The sequence below is a fragment of the Microtus pennsylvanicus genome, chromosome 6, assembly GCF_037038515.1.
Source record: "Microtus pennsylvanicus isolate mMicPen1 chromosome 6, mMicPen1.hap1, whole genome shotgun sequence".
In the NCBI taxonomy this organism is placed as follows: Eukaryota; Metazoa; Chordata; class Mammalia; order Rodentia; family Cricetidae; genus Microtus; species Microtus pennsylvanicus.
In genome coordinates, this window is record NC_134584.1 from 80447751 (window position 1) to 80472080 (window position 24330).

The 24330-nt window shown below is 41.2% G+C and overlaps 1 protein-coding gene across 1 annotated transcript in view; it reads left to right on the forward strand.

Annotated features, from left to right (window-relative positions):
- Positions 1-210: 210 nt before the first annotated feature.
- Positions 211-24330, forward strand: part of Otud4 (OTU deubiquitinase 4) — a 44383-nt gene continuing 20263 nt past the window's right edge. Inside the window, exons 1-7 of the mRNA XM_075976538.1 lie at positions 211-900; positions 5954-6037; positions 10759-10809; positions 16499-16545; positions 17114-17186; positions 18126-18207; positions 20335-20467. Of these exons, the coding sequence (XP_075832653.1) occupies positions 742-900; positions 5954-6037; positions 10759-10809; positions 16499-16545; positions 17114-17186; positions 18126-18207; positions 20335-20467 (629 nt within the window). The 5' untranslated portion in view covers positions 211-741. The remainder of the gene's footprint in view (positions 901-5953; positions 6038-10758; positions 10810-16498; positions 16546-17113; positions 17187-18125; positions 18208-20334; positions 20468-24330) is intronic.

The window sequence follows — 24330 nt, forward strand, 5'->3', positions numbered from 1 at the left end:
CGTTGGCCGCAGGCACCCTCGGGCCTGCTCGTGGACGCGGCCTGGGAAGCGCGAAGTCGGCTCTAGGGATGGCGCCACCGCGGTTGTCGGGATTTGTAGTCCGGGAGCCTGTGGGGCCCCTCCCCTCCGGGTAGGCCGGTCCAGGCGTCCCCGCCCTCTGCACGCCAACTTCCTGCCGCTGCTCAAACTACCACTCCCGTCATCCTCCGCGCTGCGGGCTGAAAGCGAAAACAAATTCTAGGCTGCGAGGTTGCTGCCCTCCGCCAGGCGCCCCTTCCCGCTCCCCGCCCCTCAGGCGCCCTCCCGCGAGGTAGGGAAGCGAGAGGCCGCGGCTTTCTCTCCGGCTTTCCTCCGCTCTCGGCGTGGGACGCGCGCCGGCGGGAGACGCAGGCCTTGCTGAACCTCTGCCGGCCCGGTGGCGCGCGCCGGCGGGGCTCTGCCTCGCCACACACCGGTCGGGACCCGGAAACTTGTGGGGGCGGCGACCCCCGGGCCGCCCGCGGGCGCGTGTCCCTCCGCCGAGGCGGCCGCGTGCGGATGGCCATGTACTAGGCTAGGCTCCCTATGCGCCCGGAGAGCGCGGGCCGCCGCCTCGGGCCGCCGCTTCCTGCCGCCGCTCGCTTCGTCCACGCCGGCGCCAGAGCCCGAGCCTCAGCCCGCTCCAGGCCGGGGCGTCGAGCCGCCAGCGGCGCGGCCATGTGGGGCTAGTCCGCGCCGCTCACCCTGCAGCGGACCGGCAACATGGAGGCAGCCGTCGGCGCGCCCGACGGCGCCGAGCAGGGCGGCGTGGGGCCGCTCGAGGATGCGACGCCCATGGACGCCTATTTGCGCAAACTGGGCTTGTATCGGAAATTGGTCGCCAAGGACGGGTCGTGCTTGTTCCGGGCTGTGGCCGAGCAGGTAAAGGGACGGGGCCCGAGCGGGACGGGCTCGGGGCTAGGTGCGACACGCCATCCGCAAGCCTGGCCGCCCACGGCGGGGCCGCGCGTGGCTCGCTGTCGTCACAGCGGCCCATTGTAACGTCGGCACGGGACGGGGTTGAGGACATCTCGGGCGGCCTGCTCGCAGCGTGCGGCCGGGACCGGCGACGCGCTCCTTCCGAGTTCACCTGCGCCCAGCTTTTAGCAGCCCCTCGCTCGCAGCGGCTAAGCGCATGTTTACTAGAGGAGCTGCTGCACCCCGTGTTACCGGTGGACCACATTTTTTCTGCTATTGGACTTTGGAATGTGTCTCCCCGGTGTCACGCAAAGCAGGAGGCCAACTTTGAAGTTTAAGGAAGGCAACCTCTGTATAGGGTCGTCTCAGGGACTGTTTGAGTAGGGCCCACGCTGCGTTATCTGGGAATCAGGGACAATGTAGTAAAGAGTTTACTCTTGTGCAAGTCTTCTACTAATACTGCGGTATTAACTGGAGACTCTGTCTAGGCTCATCACTCTTCCCCTCTCCCCTTCGTTAATGGTTAAAATTATTCCCCAAAAGGCCTATTTATTAAAGAGAAGTCAGATAGAACTTCTGCGAGTGGGAGGAGTTCCAGGGAAGAATACTCAGGATTTTTTCTGTTGCTTTGAGAGAGTTCTTTTCTCCATGTTATATAACCATATTGTAGGTGTGGGGTCACCAGAACCCATCCTGTCTGTGAGACTAGCTGCTGGATCAGAAGCGTTTCCCTGCGCACGCTGCTGTGTCCTACATTCCACACTTGCTTCCTTTGCCTTACACTGGGGTTTTTAGGATTTAGTTTCGTTTTTCTCTTTTTGTCTTTTTTTTTTTTTGTGTTAACTAGCTTTTAAGGTTTCTATTTTAAAATCACCAGGCCATATATTTCCCAAAGATTGGTAAGTATAGAACATTTTAAAACAAGAGAAACCCCTTGCATACTGATCATCGTGGTACAAGCCTTCAATCCCTGCAGAGGCAGACAAATCTGTACGAGGCCAGCCTGGTCTACAGAGTAAGTTCCGGGACAGCCAGGGCTACACTGAGAAACCCTGTCTCAGGAACACAAAACCAGAAACCCTTGCATTGTATTACAGGTATATTCATTGAAGCATTCTCTGTGTTCCCAAACCAACCTACCATTTTCAGTTCATTAAGACATCTCTGATTTTCAGAACATAGGAAGCTCCAATGTGGGTGGGTGTATAAACATCCACCGCAGCCCTTACTCTTAGTAGGTCGGCTTACATTTGTGAATTTTCCAGATGGAGAAGATTCTGCTTCCGTGTCTCATTCTTTTTGGACTCCTTAACACCTCTGGAAGCAGAAGAAGCCCAATGAAGTCTGTTTTTATAGTGTTGGCTTTAGCAGATTCCTGTAGGAAGGAGGTAGAGGCTAATGCTTGAAGTTTGAAGTTGAATGAATTATCCAGGTCCTAGTTAAGTTGAAGCGGGAGGGTGTGTTTCTGTCCATAATGTATGGCACAGGTCCTTGGGGATAGAGTAGAAGCTTGGGAGAGACTCATTTCTGCATAACTAGCAAGAGCTAGTTGCTATGGACTCATTGATAGAGGTAAGCCCCGTTTTTTGTCATAGGATTAGGTAAGACACAAGGAACTACCCTTTACAAATTTGGGGACTTATTTTGAGTATATTGAGCCTTATGTATGGGGAGGCGCGATTTGGTAGATGTGGACTAAATAATGGTGGGAAAAGAGTACATTGTCAGCCTTTGCTACCTTTTTATTGTAGAAAGGATTTGTTTTGGGGGAATTTGTTTTCTGGTAAAAATTACAATTAAAGAGTCAATAAGCTAAAATAGTCTTAAAAGAAGGGATGATAGTTCTTGGGAGTTGTGGTTCCTCTTCAGATTACCTGATTTAGGCTCTTTCCTTTTTCTTTCTTTCTTTTTTTTTTTCACTTGTGGATTTGGGCCTGCAGGAAGCCTGACCTGAATCAGTCCTAGCCATGGAGCTAAAAATAGGGCACTCTTAGAGGACTTGCTAAAACAGTGTCTCAGCCTTTCCCAGTGTTATCACTACCTTGTCTCAAAGCCTCTACCTTTAGCCTGTTTTCATGAAGCAACATAGCAGACCATTAGAATTTTGAGTGTTCAGGGCCTTGAGAAGTAATTGGCTATTTGAAGAGTTGTCATTTTAGTCTTGCTTTCTCGTATTGTTTGACTGAGTAAATTAGTAATATCCCACACTTATGGTTGTTGATGAGAGTTTTGCATCTGAGCAGCAGGTTCACATTGATGCCGTGTTCTGAAACCTTTGTTAAAAGGAGAAAAAAAATAGATATTCCTGATATTGTTACTGATGAGAAGCAAGCTGGAGCAACTTCTGTCTGCCACCTGTTGTAGGTGAATGACTTTAACACAGAAGGCGCTTTGCTGATGGCAGGAAAGCCCTATCAGATGACATTGTGGCTCACTCATATTAATAATACTTGATTCATAACAGTGTCTCATGTAGCTTCTAGGAAAGGTATTGCCATATGTAACTTGTTGAAATGGCAAACAGTTGGTGCTTTTAAAAATATGTGAATGATCCTTGAGATGAAGGAAGCTTAGCCTGTCTGTATAAGGCTACTTTTTAATAACGTCCTAAAACAGTAAGGTTAGGCTAACAGCCAGGTGGTAAATTAAAAAGCTAACCTCAAGGAGTACATCTTCAGTCTCTTGGCTTGTTAGAACATACTGGCAATCAGGGAACATTGCATCTCTGGTCCTTGTATAAATGAGCCCTGACTGTTATCCAAGAGAGGTGTAAAAATGTGCAGCTGGGGCCTCTCTTGAATTTTCCCGTTTACCATTAGGGTGACTCAGTTGGAGGTGTGCGTAACCCTTAAAACTGCAAGAGGTCTTGTGCGTAACCCTTAAAATTGCAAGAGGTCTTGATAGTTTGAGGTGATGTGCTATTTCCTGTGCGTATGGGTGGTGATATGGGATGTGTGAACTTTTGGAGTACTGGGAATACCTTCATTTGAGATATGTATTAATAGAAAGTAATTTTACTTTATTCTCTTTAGTCATGGTAAAAGTATTGGGGATTAGCATATAAGAAATTTAGTTTGTTTTATTTCAGAGCTCATATTTTGATAAAAAGATAAAATTCCAGTGAATTTTTTTCTTTTGTTGTTGAACTGATTATTTAGGGAGGCAACAGATGAAAGATCATACATTTTGGTTGGTATTTGTGTTTACTTGTTAATTTTTTGTATGTTTTGAGCATAAAAGTCAAATATTTGTGGGAGTTGCTTCTCTTTTCACCAGGTCCTGGGGCCCAAATTCAGCAAAGCTTTTTTAACAGCTGATCCATCTTGCTAGCCCTAGATAGATTTAGATTTAAGAACAAATCTACAACCTCTTAGGATGACATCATTCAGTTTAGCATGGCTGCCCATTGGGTATTTTTGAATTTCGTAAGCTTGATAAACAAAGTTACACATAATAATTCTGAAACCATAGTAGCCCTACTATGTAACTTACTGTTACAGATGAGAACTTTTTTCCTTGGGGTATTGGGGATTGAACTAGGACTTTGTATGTGCTGGGCTATATACCATTGAGTGATAGATATCCCTGTCAGTCTGTTCGTCCTCCCGACTGTCCGTCCGTCCTTCCTTCCTTCTTTCCTTCTCTCTCTTTCTCCCAATCCTGTTCTTCTTTTTCTCCCTTGTTGGTTTTTTGAGATAGGGATTCTGTCCATAGCCCTGGCTGTCCTGGAACTCTTCTCTAGACCAGGTTGACCTTAAGCCCAGAGATCAGCCTGCCTCTCCTCCTGAGTGCTGACACTAAAGGAGTTTGCAACCACATCAAGTCTTGTTTTCAATTTTTTAAAAATAAAATTTATTTGTATTTTAGGTGTGTTGGTGCTTTGCTTGCATATATGTCTGAAACAGGAATTATAGACAGTTGTGAGCTGCCATGTGGGTACTGGGAATAGATCCTGGGTCCTCTGGAAGAGTAGCCAGTATTCTTAACCACTGAGCCATCTCTGCAGCCTGCATTTTGGTTCTTTATTCTTCCTCAGTTGCCTACACTAGCAACGTAGTAGACCAGGCAGGGCTTGAACATGGAGACATCCACTGCAGGTAACTTCCTAGTAACTGAATTCTAAATTTGTACCTCTAGGTTTGGCTCTGGTTCTTTTTTATAACGAGCATAGGGTGAGCCCTAGCATTCCCTCTCAGGGGGATTCTTTCCTGCATTGTGAGGAACAAAGTTACTGTAGAAGGTTGGCTGGCAGTAGAGGAAAGCCTCTTAGTACAATGTCCTCAAAGGAGTGATTTTTTTTTTTATAGTGACCTCCCTAGAAATGGTGACAAATTCTCTATAGAATGACATTAGAGACTGGCTGTGGTGGGGCACACCTTTAATCCCAACACTCAGGAGGCAGAGGCAGTGGATCATCTCTGGGTTCAGTGAGTTCCAGGACAGCCAGGGCTACACAAACCCTGTCTTGAAATGCGTGCCCTTTCCCCACCCCTCTCCCCCTTGACATTAGGCTTAAAGAGTATTATTTTTATGTTTTAGTCACTGCTCTATTGCTATGAAGAGACATCATGGCAAAGGCAAATCTTAGGAAAGAAAGCATTTAATTGGGGACTTGCTTACAGTTTCAGAGGCTAGTACATTATTATGGTGGGGAGCATGGTGCTGTGCAGGAGGGCTCTAGAGCAGTAGCCAGTAGCTGAAACTACATCTACATGGGGGAGCATGCAATGCTGAGCCTGGCATGGGCTTTCGAGACCTCAAAACCCATCTTCATTGACACACTTTCTCCAACAAGGTCGCATCTTCTAATCCTTTCAAACAGTTCTACTCCCTGGTGATCAAGCATTCAAATAAATGAGCCTGAGGGGCCATTCTCATTTAGACCATCATACTGTGTCATGTCATTGTGCTCAGAGGAGGAGATTAGAATAAAGATTAAAAGGTGTTCACACATCATTTGGAGTATGATAAAGGTCATTAACTTTAACTTGAGTTTGGTGTTCCTTTTTTGTTTTAGGTATTGCACTCTCAGGCTCGCCATGTGGAAGTTAGAATGGCTTGTATTCACTACCTTCGAGAGAACAGAGAGAAGTTTGAAGCGGTAATTTTTAAATTCAAATATGATTGTGTCTTGACTTGCATTTGCATTATGACCATTGGAAATGTCCTAGTGGATACTCCACAGTATACACCTTTTTAAGTATTTTTTTCATTGAGAATTTCATAAATGTATACATTGTAATTTGCTCATCTACTCCCCTTAGCCTCACCCCAATACATTGCTTTGTCAACCTCATAACCCACCGAGAAGCTCCTTAGCTGGAGTGTGGGGAGGGTCTTGTGAGCTCTTCCCCTATCCGTGATGAAATTTCACTAGTTCTGTGTGTGAGTAGCCACAGCTGCCATGAGTTTGAGTGCACAGATCTGTGCTGTGTATGGAAGACAGCAGCACTTCTCTCCATCCTTCAGACCACATTCTGAAGGGTGCTGGCCAGGTTGGTGTAGGTGTCTCATTTAGGGCGAGTCCCTCATAGTCACATACTCAAACTTTTACAAGTTAGGTTTCTGTATTGATCTCTGTCCACTGCCTAAAGAAGCTTATGGGTGCCAGGTTGACAGCTCAGATATATGGGTATAAACAAGTATTTATCCCCGGCACTTGGGACACAGAGTCAGGAGGGTGTCTGAGTTAGAGGCCAGCCTGGTCTGCCAAGTGGGTTCCAGGGCTGCTAGGGCTACACAGAGAAACCCTGTCTCAAAACAACAACAAAAAAACCCAAAAACAAAACCATTAAGAATTTATAAGACAGTTTGATTGTTGATTTAGCAAAACCAGAAACTGTTAGGTTCATTCATAGGACTTGTAACCTCCCTAGCCATGAGCTTTTGGTCATAAGGGATGGAGCTGGTCTCATCAGAAAGCAATTGGTTATCCCCCTAAACAGTTAAGCCTCTATTGGACCCGTGGGTACATCTTGCCTGGCAGGTCAGTATCATAGCATGCAGGGTTCAGGGCTAGATAAGGCCATTGTATTTCCTCCCTCAGCAGCCTACATAACACCTTCTTGCATTATGAAAGTTAGCCAGCAGGGAGGAAGTTTCCCCTCTGTTCCAGCTTAATTTCTCTGTGTGTTCCAATCAAAATTTGTGGTGCCTTCCACAGTAGGGTCTTGCCATCTAGTTCTGGTGTGCAGTGAAGAGCAGTGGTAATAGCCTGTGTTCTTTTGGGGCCCTCTGAAGCCTCCCTGACCAATAGCTTATAGATACCCCATCCTTGGTACTGAGAATTTCATTTAATAACCTGTATCTTCTGGAACTGGACTTGTCCACCATGCATAATAGCTTCTTTTAAAATAAACTTAAAAAATTGTCTAACAAAGTAGGGCTTCCTTAAGGCTTTTGTTCGTTTGTTTGTTTTTCAAGACAGGGATTCTTTATGTAACAGCCTGGCTGTCCTGAACCTCTCTTTGTAGACTGTGTTGGTCTTAAACTCACAGAGATCCACCTGCCTCTGGGAGTGCTGGGATTAAAGGCATGTGCCACTATGCCCGTCTTTCCTTAGGGCTTTAAAATAACAGTAGTTTTGGTTAATCTGCCCCCCACCTCTTTGTCATCCTGTTCTCTATTTGCACATAAACCCTTTATCTCCATTCCCCATCTCTTCTTTGAAATCATTTGTCCTACAATTTCTTTCCCTTAAGGGTTTTTTTCCTTCCCTACTTCATGGGTCCGGTCTAATGCCCTGACCTTGACAGACGCCCAGAGTTAAACACTTAGCTACAAGATGGATGTTAGTTGTGATTTTTCTAGCCGTTCATTTGGAGAATGATGGCTAAGGCACTGTGAACTATGGGGCATGGGAGGATGACCTAAGCTTGTGAGTTTCTCTGACTTGATAAGGGAGTTAGGTGTTGAGAGGAATAATGGTATCTGTGGTTGTTATTAACAGTGAGTTAGAAACAAATTGAGACGCAGAGAATAAAACCAAATGTTTTGTGTAGTTTTTATCAGAAGGCATTTATAAATCTTTAATTTTCAGAGTGCATTGTGAAATTATATATCAGAATACTATAATTAATAAAATACTGTATAGCAAAGTAGTGAAATTTTCTCAGTATGTAGTTGTAGTCAGTGGAATAAAATGCCCTAGTTCAAAGCCTTCTAGCATTTCTGAGTTACTGATTTTAAGACTAGATTTCTATAAATTGACAACTTTAACTACTATTTCCCCCTACTTACTGATAATGAATATTGACATTTTATGAATAAATAAAACTTTAATGTTCACATATATGCAAAAAAGTTCTCAATTTGAGTGTGTTACTGGTTTGTATCCCTATATTTAAGCCAATGGAGAGCAGTGTGGTTTAGGATGGGTAGTGATGTATTCTGGAAGTGTTTCCTACTTGATTAGATGGCTTGAAAACTTACTAAAAAGCTGATAATACAGAACCTAGTGATTTGGAAGGATTAGGGTGGTGGTAGTGGTAATGTAGGCTGGGAAAGTGAAGTGGTCTATAATATCTGGAGGAGTTACCATGACTTAATCATTATAACCTTGGGACAAACTATTGATAATAGTTTACATTGTTAGCATTGAACCCTGTATGTCAGGCATTGTCTTAAGTGCCTTACATATATTTATTGGAGATAAGGGCAGAAGATGGAATTTCCAATGCAAAAAGGTTCATTGTTGATGATAAGAACCTTCTAGTTTCAGCCCGGTGTGGTGTATACCTTTAATTCCAGCACAAGGGAGGCAGAGGCAGGTAGATCTTTGAATTTTAGGCCAGCGTGATCTACAGATTGAGTTCCAGAACACTTAGGGTTACACAGAGAAACTCTGTCTCAAAAGCAAACAAAACAAAGATAAAACAGAACCTTCTAGTTTCTTTTGGCACAGTTGGGAATAGGTGCGTGGGAAGGGATGTCCCTGGTACCAACAGTTTTGAATATGACCTGTGTGAGAACTTTAAACTTAGAAAGGAGACTCAGATGCAGGTTGTGTTAGAATACCATGAAGGTCTTCCAGACGTGAAAGGTTTTGAGGACTTTTTGTTTTGGAAATAAACATCTCATGGAAAAGCAGCACCTGACTAATAAATAGGACACGTTGGGATTTAGGACAGTTTTGAAATTTGATAGTATACAATTTACAAAAGAATTCACAAATGATTCCATGGATGTCTAAGTGAATCACTCTTGCTAAGTTAACTAGTACTGCAAATTAAATAAAGTTGGACTTAATGGTCAGAGAGAATACTTTTTAGCACTTGCCTTAGTAACTTTTCTACTGTTTTGATAAAGTACCACAACCAAGGCAACTTAGAGAAGAAAGCATTTAATTTGTGACTCACAGTTGCATAGGCTAGTAAGAGTTCATGACCATCATGGTTTAGGGAGCATTGTGGCAGGCAGGGCGGACAGGGGTGGGGAGGGTGAGGGAGAGGGGGTAGGAGTGAGCTTAAATTTGATCTGCAGACAGGAAGACAGAGAGAGCTAATTGAGAATGGTGTGGACTTTTTGAAACCTCAGAGGTCCCTCCTAGTGACATACCTCCTCCAAGACCACACCTCCTAATCCTTCCCAAAGACTTCTGTTATCTTTGGACCAAACATTCAAACTACCATAGCACTTTTTCACATTTGTGTAGTTGTTATAATGAAAACAAAAAATGGTTGACTATAGATTATTTCATGGCACAGAAACAAAGCAAGCTGTATTTCAAAAATCTTAATTGAAATGATCTGATTTCCTACTACTCGTCTCTGTGGTTAGCATAATCTGTTTTCTCTGTTTCTTTTGGCCTGAACCTACTGACCATTGCCAAGTTACTCTGAAAGTACCATTGCTATTTTTCAGTTCAGAGTGCCATCTGTAGTGGCCCAGAATTGCCTTTTCTGTTTTGTTTGAAAGACTAGGCCCTCTATGAACTGACCCCACTTCCTATCCTCTCATTCAGCTCCCTACTAGATTGCCCTGCTTCAGTTGGCTAGATTGGTCAGGTCTTCCTCCTTTGCTACATTGGTATTCTGTGTAGTGGCTGCTCCCCTGTGTCAATCCAGGTTCTGGCCAGTTCATGTTGAGGCATCCTCTTCCTGGAAACCTTTCCTGGCAACATTTCCTACTTTAAATTCTTCTGCATATTTATTGTCTTAAGGATTTGTACAGATACCCATGAGTATCTTTTAATATTGCTGATAAAGTCTAGGTTTGTATAAGAACCTTGTGACTCAGTGAACTTTACATAGTAAACCCACTGTTGTTTGGCATATTTCTTAAAAGTATTTTTTGCTGGGCTGTGGTGGCTCATGCCTTTACTCCCAGCACTTGGGAGACAGAGGCAGGTGGATCTCTGTGAGTTTGAAACCAGCCTGGTCTGCAGAGTGAGTTTCAACACAGCCAAGGTTACACAGAGAAACCTTGTCTCAGAAAAGAAAAAATGGTCCCTTCCTCAAAAAAGGGCAGTGGTAGCACATGCCTTTAATCCCAGCACTCGGGAGGTGGAGGCAGGCGGATCTCTGAGTTCGATGCCAGCCTGGTCTACAGAGATAGTTCCTGGACAGACTCCAAAACTATACAGAAAAAAACCTGTCTCGAAAAACAAAACAAACAAACAAAATTAATATATATGTGCTTATATGTATGTGTATAACATGTGTTCAGGTACCTTAGCCAGAAGAGGGAGCTGGAGATACAGGTGGTTGTGTGCTGCTGCATTTGAGTGCTGGGGATTGAACCCAGGTCTTCTGCAAAAGCAAGAAGTGTTTTAACCCGCTGAACCACCTCTACAGGTCCCTAATAGAATTTCTTTTCTTGCAGTTTATAGAAGGGTCATTTGAAGAATATTTAAAACGTTTGGAAAATCCACAGGTATGTATTAGTCGTATTTCTGCTTGTGCAAATATATATTAAAATTAATTGATGGAAGACAGTAGTGCATTGTATGAAAGTTGAAGTGACTGTACCCTTTGTGCAGTGCTTAGTTGAAAGATAATTGGGCTGGGCCTTGGTGGCGCACACCTTTAATCCCAGCACTTGGCAGGCAGAGGCAGGCGGATCTCTGTGAGTTCGAGGTCACCCTGGTCTACAGAATAAGTTCTGGGACAGTCAGGGCTACACAGTCTAAAAGAAATAAAGATAATTGGAGCTCTTCCTAGAAGTTGTCTTGCTGAGGAGAGAGTTCTGTCTTTTATATTTGTCATTATGACGTGAATATAGCATATAAGATCTGCAATTACTTGGGTGATTTTTGGAATGAATTGTTAGGGTATGTGTATGATTTGGACAAGACAGCTTGATTTCTTCTTTAGGGAAATGAGAGCAGAAAGTTCTTCTGTCTTAACTACCTTTGTTTCTTTTTCCTCCCCTGCTTAAAAGGCTCACTGAAAATCCATGTTGTAGAATGTAGGCTAAGGATATACAGCTTAGCAATTTCTTAGCATGTTGTATTTCAGTCCCCATGTCTTAGGGTTTCTGTTGCTGTGAAGAGACACCATGACTGACAGCTCTTACAAAGGAAACATTTAATTGAGGGGCTTGCTTACAGTCCACTCATCTTGATGGGGAGCATGGTGACAAGCAGGCAGATGTGGCACTGGAGGAATATCTGAGAGTCCTACATCTTGGAGGCAACACAAAATGGACTGACACTGAGGGAGGTCGAGTAAAAGAGACCTGAAAGCCTGCCCCACAGTGATGTACTTTCTCCCAACAAGGCCGGACCTCTTATGCCACTCCCTTTGCGGGGCCATTTTCTATCAAACCACCACATCTCATAACCCCCCAGTGTCATGGAATGTACATTAGTTCAGGTTCTCTAGAGGAATAGAACTGAAGGAATGAATGCATATTATCAAAGGAATTTGTTAGGTGGTCTTCATGCTCTGAGTCCAGCAGTCCAGCAGTGGCTATCTGAATACTGGAGAGGCTGAGAACCTGGTAGCTGTTGCTCTGTCCAAGGCTGAATGCCTCAGCATTCCCAGTCTGGTGCTGAAGGCCTGGGAGATTCCTGGTATTCTAATCATCATTTCCCATCAGAAGACAGAAGAAACTTAAACTTGCTTCTAACATCAGTGGAAGGTGATAGCAGCAGGGTACATGCATACACCAGCATTAGACAAAAGCAGCCCTGACTTTTTTTTTCCTTGCCTTGAGACTTCTTTATTACAGGCCTGTTTTGGGAATGCATTGCCTTGTTCTTCTTTTCCACTTGACTTGTGTCTTCCCTGAGAATTATGTCTTAGCTGTTCCAAATTCAATCAGGTTGACAGCTAAGAATAACCACCATAGGATGGTTTTAGACGTTCCCGTCATCTACTCTGTAGGTAAAGGTAACAATGGCAGGGACTGGAGAGACGTCTCAGCAGTTAAGAGCACTTACTGCTCTTGTAGAGGACCCAGGTTTAGTTCATAGCACTGGTGGTTCTAGTTGCAGGGGATCTGACATCCTCTTGTGATTTCTCTGGGCACGATGCATGTGTGTGGTACACATACATATGGGTAGGCAAAACACTCAGACATATAAAATACCAATAAATCTAGAAAAAGAGTAATATTGGCAAAGGAAAAAGCTGTGAAGAGAGAGGTAGCTGTTTAAGGGAGTAACACGAGGAGGGGTGTCTTAGTGATGGGGTATCCATTTGGTGGATATGTAGTATCAGTTTCAGTGCTTGAGACACTCTGGAGAGATGTCGATATCTCAGATAACCAGAATTTCTCTGAAGGTGGGATGTAAATTAGGAAAGTGTATGTGTCAGGAAAGACTGAGGGTGGATGTTAGGCCGCAGCTGCAACAAGACTTTGAGTTCACATTTGAAGTCTGCGTAGGTCCAAACAAGCAGTGCTTTGGCTGAAGGGCATTCTAAAAGGCAGTAAAAACTGAGTAAGGCAGTGCTAGCCGTTTGTACGGAGCATGGAGCGTGTGCGGGTAAGAAGTAGTGAGAAATAAGCTGGAGGATAGGATGGGGCCAGTAAGTGGATTTTATCATCACCTGCTGGTATGTGTGTGCAAATGTAGATTAGTTGGCTTCCATCCTAAATCCTAAATCCCTAAGGCCTTGAAGTCTGGGTATCGACCATTGAAAAGACATTTGAAGGTTTTGAGTTAGGAAGAGAGAATTGTGACTATGCTCAACATTACTGTGATGTTCTGCATTCAACTATCGTTTTGTGTATTTTATTTTCTACCTGAATTCATCTCTTTGAACTTAGAATTCTCTATGTTGTATTCATTGGTATGACCTAGAGTCAAAAGTAATGCCCCGTATTTTTGTAGTCAGGATGGATAAATTAAAAGCGTATTGTATCAAATGTTACTATTTTGTAGACCTGAGGATTGATCCAGAACCTGTGCATATTAGACCAGGGCTTTGTCAATGAGCTGTATTCCTAGGCCGTGGTCTTTTGACATGGGCTTTACTAAAGTAGATCATGCAGGCAGTGAACTCACTGTATATAGAACAGGCCAATTTGAACTCATTGGTTTTCTTCCCACTTTCAGAGTGTTAGGATTATAGATATGCTACCACCATGTCTGGTTGAAAATAACAAGTAGTGGATGAGACTGGACATCCATTTCTTATTTTTAAAAATCCCTAAAACATTTTTGACTTGTAATAATTGTCCATATTTTTGGGGTATGGTTTATACCTTTTTGTAGGTGTATATAAAGTGTAATAATCAAATCAGATTTGTCATCATATGGTCTGTCAGCATATCTGTCACTTCTGTCAGCATTTGGTGTTGGGAATGTCTATAGTTGTCTTCATTAGTATTTTGAAATGCACAGTTAGATATAGGCAGTTAGAGTGCACTTGTGTGTTAGGTACTAGAATCTGCTCCTTTTACCCATGCTAATCATCCTCCTTTCCTGCTTCCTGGCCTCTAACCACCATTCTTCTGCATCTGTGAGGTCAGCCTTTTAGTTCCCATGTGGTTGTAAGGACTTAGTGTTTGTCATAAAGACTCATTTAAACAATTTTTTCATTGTCTTTTTTAAAAATATATTATTATATATGTGATATATATAATATATAAAGGCGTGTGCTGCTGCCATCCGCCAAGAATTTTTTTTAAAGTGTGTTGCTGTATGCCTGGTGCCTGCTTAGGTCTGAAGAGGAAATTGGATCCCTTGCAACTGGAACTACAAATGATTGTGAGCTGCCATGTGGGTATTGGGAACTAAACCCTGATCTTGGAGTGCTGTTATCACTGGACTGCCTCTCTAGACCCACAGAGTTCCAGGATAGCCAGGATGACATAGTGACCCCTTCCAAAACAAAAGCAGAAAAAAAAGTATTTTATATATAGAAAAATGGATGATTATGTGTAAAAAGAATAATTATAATGTCTAATCTTTGAGACAAATACCTCAGTAGGCCTTTTCACTGAATACATACATAACCCAGGCTGTTTTTGATTAATTCAGAAACATGAGCAGACTCATTTTCCTGGATGTGGATCTCCTCCCCCATTACAAGTCTCTTAGAAGACAGAGATTGATAAATATTTTTATTGCTTTGTTATTTTTGTAATTAACCTAATTTAGTTGCCCAACTGATGACCAGTATATATTAATTGATTGTAAAATGGATACATAAACAGAGTCATGTCAGTAGTAGTCTAAATGACAGCAACTAGAGGTGATTTTTGCTGGCTTTAGAGAAAATACCAAGAATTATAAAGGACATTTATTAATTTAATTAGAAAACTGTAGTGTTTCATAAGATCTTCAGGCTAATATCTGTAAAACCCTGAAAGACAGAAGAAATGAGGCTGTATAAACTAACAGTTTTATTTGGTTGGGGGTAGGCTCTACCTGTATGGAAGGGGCTTGAACACCTGGGATGGGTTGTCTAGCTAGGTTTAGTCCTGAAGAAACACTTCCCTGTTACCTCAATGCCTTAGATACTTTTGAAACAGTTTTTTTCATTACTGGCAACATATTTTTATAGATTGTCTTGTTTTTCCATGTCTCTTTTAATACAGGGTGTATATTTAAGGGAAACTACTACAGTTGATTGGTAAATTCCATTGCTTACTCTAGTTCTCTGGGAGAATACTTTGAAAAAAAAACTTCAAATTTTTTAAGAATGTTTCTGTGAACTTTGTTGAAGCCAAGTTGACTTTGTCTCTTATATGTAATGTGCCGTATGGATTTACCATTTATCCACAGCTTAGTTTTTCCACAGATCACCAGCACAAGTATTGCGGTTTCAGTCAGTCAGTCACTCTTGGTCTACAGAGTGATCTCCAAGACAGCGAGGGCTACACAGAGAAACCCTGTCTAGAAAAACAAAACAAACAAAAAACCCCAAAAATTAATTTCCTTATTTTTTTGTGCTTAATCTTTCCACCTGGTTCCTGGAAATTATCAATCTTTTTAGGTTTTGACATTTTTAGGTTTATAAAAGGAATAACCTTTTATTTTGTTATTTTTTTCTGAGACAGGGTTTCTTTATGTAGCATTGGCTGTCTGGAACTCACTCTGCAGACCAGTCTGGCCTCAAACTCACAGAGATCCTCCTGCCTCTGCCTCCTGGGTGCTGGGATTAATGGTGTGCACTACCCACTGCTCATTTTCTTTTAAGAAATAGAAATTTATTTTTTAATATTTATTAATAGAAATATCTGATGACTGATCTTTGGTTAAGGGAGATGAGGGTATTTTGTTGATGGTCATTTAATAGAACTTATTTGGAAGGTTAACCATAAGAAGACATTATTTACTAGTGCCCCTCTCACCCACCAACAGGGTTTTTCTGTGTAACAGCCTTGGCCATTCTGGAACTTGTCCTATAAACCAGGCTGGCCAGAGATTCTCCTGCCTCTGCCTTTCTAGTGCTAGAATTAAAAGTGTATACCACCACTGTGACCACGTCTAGCTATTTTACTTTTAAAAAGATTTGTTTTATGTTTATGATGTTTTAATGTCACATATGTATGTGCACTGCACATACATTGTGTTTGTGGACATTAGAAGATGATGAGTCCTCTGGAATTTAGAATTACCAATATTGTAAGCTAGTGTGTGTGAGTGCGGGGGACTGCAGTCTGGGTCTTCTGTAAGAGCAGCGAGTGCTCCTAGTTGCTGAGCCATCTCTCCAGCCCAACATGTACATTTTTAGATGTGATGTGGCCCATATTGCATAAGTGAAGAGTGTAGTATTTGTGAGCTAAACAGTCTTCTAGAGGATATCACATTGGGACTATTTGAGAGGCCTTATTATTAATTAGGCTAAGGTGTAGTTCAAGACGTCTGTTTTAGTATGTGACACCTATTTTGTCTTGAATTTGGAAGAGCTATTGAAACATAAAGTTCCTTCCTGAAGCTGTGGTGGTGGCACATGCCTTTAATCTCAGCACTCCAGAGGCAGAGGCAGAGACAGATAAATTTCTTTGAGTTGGAAGCCATCCTAGTCTCAAGAGTGAGTCCAAGGCCAGCCTGGGCTGCATAGAGAAATCCTGGGGGTGAGGGAGGGCCTTGTTTATGGTGAATGTGTATAATATATATTGTAAAATGTGAGATACTTATATGCCAATTTTTCTTCCCTTGATACAGGAATGGGTAGGACAAGTGGAAATAAGTGCCCTTTCTCTTATGTACAGGTAAACTGTAGGACTCTCAAATAAAATAGTAAAAATAAAATAATTGGAAAATTAGTATAGTGCATTCAACCAAAATTTTTAATTCAAGCTGTTTTATACCTTAGTTCTGGAAGATCTTCTCTAAGGCTTTTTGTCCGTTTATTTAATTGCATCAGATACCAGTGTTTAAAAGTTTTAATTCTCGAGGGGTTGTTGATAAAAGGCACAGAAAAAAAAATGTCTTACTGTGTTCTAAAAACTATTGTTTATCAACTTTATAGAGAAAAGGCTTCCTCTCAGGGCCAGTAGAATGAATGGCTTCAGGAACAGGACTCGAGTTTATATGGGTGCCAGATTTCCTTTTATAATTAATCTTTGCAGTTATTTATGCTGTATAGCTTACGTATGAATTAATTTGAGATTTCAGTTTTTGGAAGCACTACTTTTGATATTTTATAGTGAGGTTATTTCATTTTCTTTTTTCCCCCTGCTCTGTCTTCAGTGCCTAGAATATTGCCCGATGCACAGATAAATTAATAAGTCAATGAAATACATTTTTTGAAAAGTAATATCTGAGTTTTATTTTTAGGAAAGATTTTGTTATATATCAGGAGCCAAATGTTTCACCTTCACAAGTAACTGAAAATAATTTTCCTGAAAAGGTAAGACTTTTGAAATATTTAAAAAATATTTAAATAAAAGCTGCTTAATTGGTATCTTGACCTCCTAAGCTGTAATTTTAAATGACTTGAAATATTTCTATATGAAAGTTATGATACTGTTTTTTTAAAGTTAGTCAAGTCATATTTTTTAAAAATGGATGTTTATGTGACCAAGGTTATTTCTGTTTCATCCTGATATTAAGTAGTCCGACAACTTGTGGACATAGGACTGCTTTTGCCTGTTTCCCACTGGAAAGGTCATTTTGGTAGCAGCAGTATCGCTGCATTGTGTGGTCATAGGGTAGGAACAGTGGAAAAGTTTTATGAAGCCTAGAAAGAAAAGAAACCAGCTGATTTACTGTAAGAGAATATTAGTTTAGTGGAATCATGCAGGTCCAGGTGAAGGATACTGTGTCTTAATTGTGTTTAAGAGGGGGAGAGGAAGTGATGAAATGCCATCGTTTAAGGATGGGGAGAGAAGGGACTTGATCTCAGTGTTCCATCTGCAGTGTTTAAGGATGGGGAGAGAAGGGACTTGATCTCAGTGTTCCATCTGCAGTGTTTAAGGATGGGGAGAGAAGGGACTTGATCTCAGTGTTCCATCTGCAGTGTTTTGGTCTGTGGCATGTTTCAAACATGTAGTGATGCACAACTATAATCATAGCACTTGTTTGTTGTTTTTAAGACAGAGTCTCAAGTATCCCAGGCTGGCCTCAAACTCACTGTAAAGTGGAAACTGGCCTTGAAACTTTTGATGTAAGTGCAGTCTGGCTTTTCACCGTGATAGGGTGAATTGTAGTGTGACAACATTGGAGCTTTGTTGTTTCTGAAATATGGTTTTGAAAATGAGTGATTCAGAGGCTTTGGAAACAGTTTTTTTTTTTTTGTGAATGTTGAATGTGTGATTGACTGAAATGTTGCTTATTTTCTTTTCCTCAGGTGTTACTGTGTTTTTCGAATGGAAATCATTATGATATTGTCTATCCTATAACATATAAAGATAGTTCTGCTGTGTGTCAGTGTAAGTATCCTCTTGTGTTCAAACATATAGAAATTATAGCTTAAGCTACACAGCCTTAGTTAGGATTTGTATTGATTTTTCAAGTTATTATATAGCTTAAAAATTCAGGTGAGTGAACAAATGAGGCATTTGATTGTATTTTATTTGAAGGGAGGATCTCCTACCCTTGGCACTGTAGAGATTTTCAGCCAGATTCTTCTTTTGGGGTGTTTTCCTGTGCTTTGTAGGATGCTTACTAGCACGCTAGCCTTTATCCAGTCGATGAGAGTCACATTTGGTTCCCCATTGATACTCAGTTTCTACAGGTTTTCCTAAATATTTCCTGGTTGACGAAATTTCCCTCCCACACATGTGAGAATACTATTTTAGGAGAAGAGAAATGGCCACCTTCCCTGCTTTAGTGACTTTTCTTCATGAGCAGTAGTTTTGTATGTAGTCTATCTCTTATTTTTCCTTTTTGTTCTCTGAGGCAGGGTCTTGCTATGTAGCCTTGACTAACCACCTGTCTCTGTCTCCCAGTTACTGGAATTAGGTATGCACTACCACACCCGACTTTTTTTCTACTTTAAGTATCCAGTTAAAAGTATGAGTGTGAACATTTTGAAAGTACAAGTTTTATATTTGAGGTGGGAATATTTATTAGCTATCTTTTGGGCTGCATCTCCCACTTTCCTGGCTAAAGTCAGGACATTTCAGTGTTGCGAAAGAGGAAGCCTTTTTAGAGTGCCTTCCCTGTACTGAATGTGGGTGATTCTGAGACTTTATCACCTCTTAATCTGGAAGATAGATGGTCTGTGAGATGGTTTGTGGGGCTCCACTTAGATGGTGAGCATGAACTTAGTTTCAGGAAGTGCACTGTAATAAGTAAATGAGTATCACAGTTCACATGGTTTTGAATATTTTTTAAATTTTTGGTAAACTTTTTTCCTGTTATTACAACTTTTTAAATTTGACAAAATTAATCAATATTCTCTCCTTCAGGGATGACTGAGAATATTTTTTTTTTTGTATGAGTGTGCCTATTACAATGTTTGTAAGTGTGGGTGTATATATGCATGTGAGAGCCAAAGGTCAGCCCCCCCCCATTTTGTCTTACGTGTGCGTGTGTCTAAAATGTGGGGGTGGACAGTGAGTGATATGGCTTGAGGTCAACATTGGATGTCCTCTTCAGCTTAAATTTTGAGACCAGATCTCTCACCGAATCTGGTTGGAGCTTACCTTTTTGTCTAGTCTGGCTGACTGGCAACCACTAGAGCAGCTCCTGTCTCCACCTCCTTGGCCCTAGGATAATAAGCGCACGGTACCACACCTGGGTTTTTTTTTTTCAAGTTTTTAAATTATGTCTTTTTATTGATCTTAGTGATCAAAATTCCAGAATGTTCTTTAACTTTCCAGCTCATTCCATTCAGTAACAGTAGATAACAAGGAATGACCAGCTGCCTGTGCGTGCTGGGGATCCAAACCATGCTCTTAATGCTTATAAACCAAGTATTTACCAACTGAGCCATCTTCCAAGTCCCTAAGAATATATTTTCTAAGTTGTTTTTTTTTTTTGTTTTTTAGTTCATTGTGTACAAAGTTAAAATATGAAGCCAGATTACAGGGAGCCTTCTCCCTCATGTTTTACAGAACCTGATGAGTACTTTATCTAATATTCCAATCTTCTGACTTGTCAGCTAGTGTACTCTAATGTTTTGCATATCTACAAACTTAATTTTGCTTAATCTTTCCTATCTGAAACCTTTGGGTTAGGCCTTTTGCGAGACATCCCTAGGCGGTAGACTGAAAATGGTAGTGCTTCATGTGCTGGGAGTAAACAGAGACACAGCGGGCTTGAGTGTGTGGAACCAAGTCATTGCTCACTTTCCTGTCATATTCGCATCATAGATCTGATACTTTTTAATTGTATTTTAAATATGTACTCTAAAGAAAGGTTTCAAACATAATATGCACAGACAAAATTTCCTGTTGCTTTCTAGGTATCTTTCAGATTAAGTGGTGCTATTAACTCTAAGGTTTTATAGAATTTTACTAAGAATTTTGGAAGCCTGAGTGGTACTGTGTCACACTTTCCCTGTTTTCAAAACATGCGTATAATGTTGCATACTATGCCTCTTTCTATTGCAGCTCTCCTTTATGAATTGCTGTATGAGAAGGTATTTAAAACTGATGTTAGTAAAATCATGATGGGACTAGAAACGTCTGAAGTGGTTGATGAAAGCAATAGTGAAATATCAGATTCTGAGGATGACAGTTGCAAGTAAGAATCATTTCAATCTTTTTTATTTTTTTATTTTTTTTGAGACAGGGTTTCTCTGTGGCTTTGGAGCCTGTCCTGAAACTAGCTCTGTAGACCAGGCTGGTCTCGAACTCACAGAGATCCGCCTGCCTCTGCCTCCCGAGTGCTGGGATTAAAGGCGTGCGCCACCATTGCCGGGCGAATCATTTCAATCTTACCGCTCCTTTCCAGTGTCACCTAAGGAAATTCCCTGTGCTGAGGTGTGCTCATAAAATACCACCTGCAGGGATGTTTCTTTATTGCTGCCGTCACTTTGACCTAGTTTCTACATAGGGTCATCTTAGAAGGTTGTTTTATTTAATGACAGTTTGTATGTATGTAATTTATACACATATTTGGAGTAGATTTGATCCACCTGTGTGTTGTGTGTGTGCATTGTACATTTGTAAAGTTAACTATTGTTTACATGTCCTGTGATGGAAAAATGTTTTTGATCTTTATGACTTTTTATAGTTTTCTTCCATTACTTCTGCCACCTCTTTTTAGAATGAGGAGTGTTTCAGTGTGGTGTTATGTGAGATAATCCCTCAAGGTTACAGATAAACAAACACCTTTTATAGTCACTGAGGCGGCTTAGACAGATTAGGATTCTCAGCCCTGAACATCTAGACACAGTTTTGGACATCGACATGTCTGTTTTTCGCTAGCTAGGTACATGAGGTGCATATTTAAATTCTTTAAAAATTTTAAGCTCAGTAGCTTAAAATGAGGGTATTTCAGTGTTTTCTGCTAGAGGACAGTTTGTGAGTTACACGAGAGCATGTAATGTAAGATAGTTTCATTATGTATTGTGTATTAACTTATGATGTTAAGTCTTATAAATGTTAAGTTTATCTTTTATGAAAGTCCTGTAACATTCTTGCTGAAGCATGAGAACATGGCTGTACATGTGACACTAGAGGTACACCTTGAGTTTAGCGGGATCCCTGGTTCTTTCAAACATGCCTTAAAATGGATGTATGTCTTTTGATTTGGACCCTAGAGTTTTTCCTTTTCTGTGTTAGGGAGTGAATTCAGAGTCATATCTAGGCAAAGCCTATACCAGTGAGCTGCATTCTCTAGTGGATCCATGTTTGTTTTTGTTTTTGTTTTTGTTTGTTTTCTTTTCTGAAAAGTATGTAAATTGTGTATCTGTGTGCGCGTTTATGGTGAGTGAGCGCAGATATTTGTAGAGGCCAAGGCATTAGATTCCTTGCTGCTAGAGTTTTGGGTCCTTGTGAACCTCTTGACTAGGTTCTGGGAACTGAACTTGGGTCCTCTGCAAGAGCATTGTAGGATCCTAAACCCACTGGACCATCTCTCTGGCCTTTGTTTTGTTTCTGAGGCAGGCTCTAGGTATCCTTGAGCTGTGTAGCTAAGAATGACTTAAGCTCCTGATTGTCCTCTCTTCACCTCCAAGTGCTTGCATTACAGGTGTATGTCATCATGCTTGGCTTCTAGGGATTTGTTGAATTAAAACTTTATGATTTGGACTGAAGATTTGACCATTATTTATACTTGAACAGTGTTTGTTGTCAGTTTTGTCCTAACATATGCTGATTAATTGCGTACAAATAGAAATTGCCCCTCCTTTCCAGACACATAACTTGATCCAGATGTGTTAGAGAAATTAGGAGATAGCTAGATAGATTTTTTTTTTTTGATTTTTGAGACAGGGTTTCTCTGTAGCTTTTTGGTTCCTGTCCTGGAACTAGCTCTTGTAGACCAGGCTGGCCTCGAACTTACAGAGATCCGCCTGCCTCTGCCTCCCTAGTGCTGGGATTAAAGGCGTGCGCCACCACCGCCCGGCTAGATAGATTGTTTTAACTTGCTACCTATACTTGGAGTGGGAGACCTTTAAACTTGTCTCTTGAATGCTGTAGATGTTTGTAGTGTTACAGAAGCAAATCCAGGATGTGACTCTAGACATCTGGGAAGGGGAGCAGGTATGTGGTAGGATGTATGGGTTTTTTTTTGTGCTTGGCTTCCCTTTTATATTGTCCTTGAAATTAGCTTACCTTTTCATTATATTAAAGTTCTTTTGCTGTATGTGTGTATAACTATATATTCACTATACAATATATATAATATATATGCACATTAAAATTGCTTTAGCTATATACATGTATATATACATACTTACATATGGCACATATATATATCTAGAGATTGAGTGCTTGCCTAGCTTGTGAGAGGCCCTGAATGTGAGTTCCTGTACTAGAAGTGGGGGGATACCTTTTTTGTCACATTGGTTTTGAGAGGATGAATAATGTATAATCTTGTCAAGTATAGATCCATTTAGTGAGGTAACTGTTGTAATAGGAGCAGCGGGCTGCTTCCCGCCACCCAGCTAGCTTTATACACGAAATAATTACACGGAAACTGTATTCTTTTAAACACTGCCTGGCCCATTAGTTCCAGCCTCTTATTGGCTAGCTCTTACATATCGATCTAACCCATTTCTAATATCCCTGTAACACCACGAGGTGTCTTACCAGGGAAGATCTTAACCTGCATCTGTGTCCGGTAGGAGAATCCTTGACTCAGCTTCTTTCTCCCAGCATTTTGTTCTGTTTACTCCGCCTACCTAATTTTATGTCCTATTAAAGGGCCAAGGCAGTTTCTTTATTTAACCAATGAAACAACAGATAGAAAGATGACCCTCCTCCATCAGGTAACTAGGAGGAAAGAGGTGTAATATGCTCTAGGTTTATTTTCACCTTTGTATTGTTGGATCTTGAGGTGTACTTGGAATGATGAGTGATTTCTGGTCTAGACGTCAGGCTCTTGCTCCCTTTTGTGAATATTTGGAGGTTATTTTGAAACCTAGAGGTTGATTTCTTGAGAAGTAGGACAGCAAAGTTGATACTGTAGGGGCTACTTAGGCCCTTTTCCTCTTCAGCCTCTTGTCAGCTGGGGCTCTTCCTTTGAATGGAGTACTAGATATGATATACTGTCTTGTTACCTGTCTTTATTCAAAGGCATCTATTTCAGCAAGACCTTCCTCCCCCACTTTGTATTTTATCTTACATTGCTGTGCTCACTGCCTTTCGTTTGCTGTAGTACTTAGTAGCTCTTATGTACTGACTGCTTACCTAGTTTGTGTTTACTTGTACCTGGATTGTATAGGCACAGTTTTGTAGTAAGCAGCACATAGTAGGCTTTCATACTTGTAGAGAAAATGAATGAAAAGTGGGCTGATGATGGTTCCTTGGTTGTACTGAGGATCAGGAAGTATTTTTTAGAAAATGGTTATGACTCTTTAGACATCTGTTACAAATTTTTATTAAATGGTATAATTTGGTTATAACAGTTTTGTAAAAGTTTTTAATACTTATGAAAGTTTTATGTTGAATCTTTTGTAGATTGTTATTCTACTCACTCAAATACTGTATCCTGCCACCCCTATTTTTTTTTATTAAGCCAGTAAGAATTAATAGTAATAAATCTGATTTTTATATATGCACACACACCCACTTTATATATGTGTAATATATATTTGCATATACTAAAACTTAAGAACTTACTGGAGCCTCACATTTTGATATGTAGTTGACTGCAGTGTTTTATTTGAGGTTAAAAGTTGATTACACGTCAGGTGGTGGTACACACCTGTGAGTTTGAGGCCAGCCTGGTCTACAGAGTTCTAGGATAGCTAGAGCTACACAGAGAAACCCTGTCTCAAAAAAAAAAAAGTTGATTACATTAACAGTATAACAGTATGTATGCCTATAAATCTTAGTACTCAGGAGACAGGGATCTCTGAGTTGAGTCCAGCCTGGTGTACAAAGTGAGTTCCAGGACAACCAGAGTTGTTAAACAGAGAAACTTTGTTTCAAAACAAA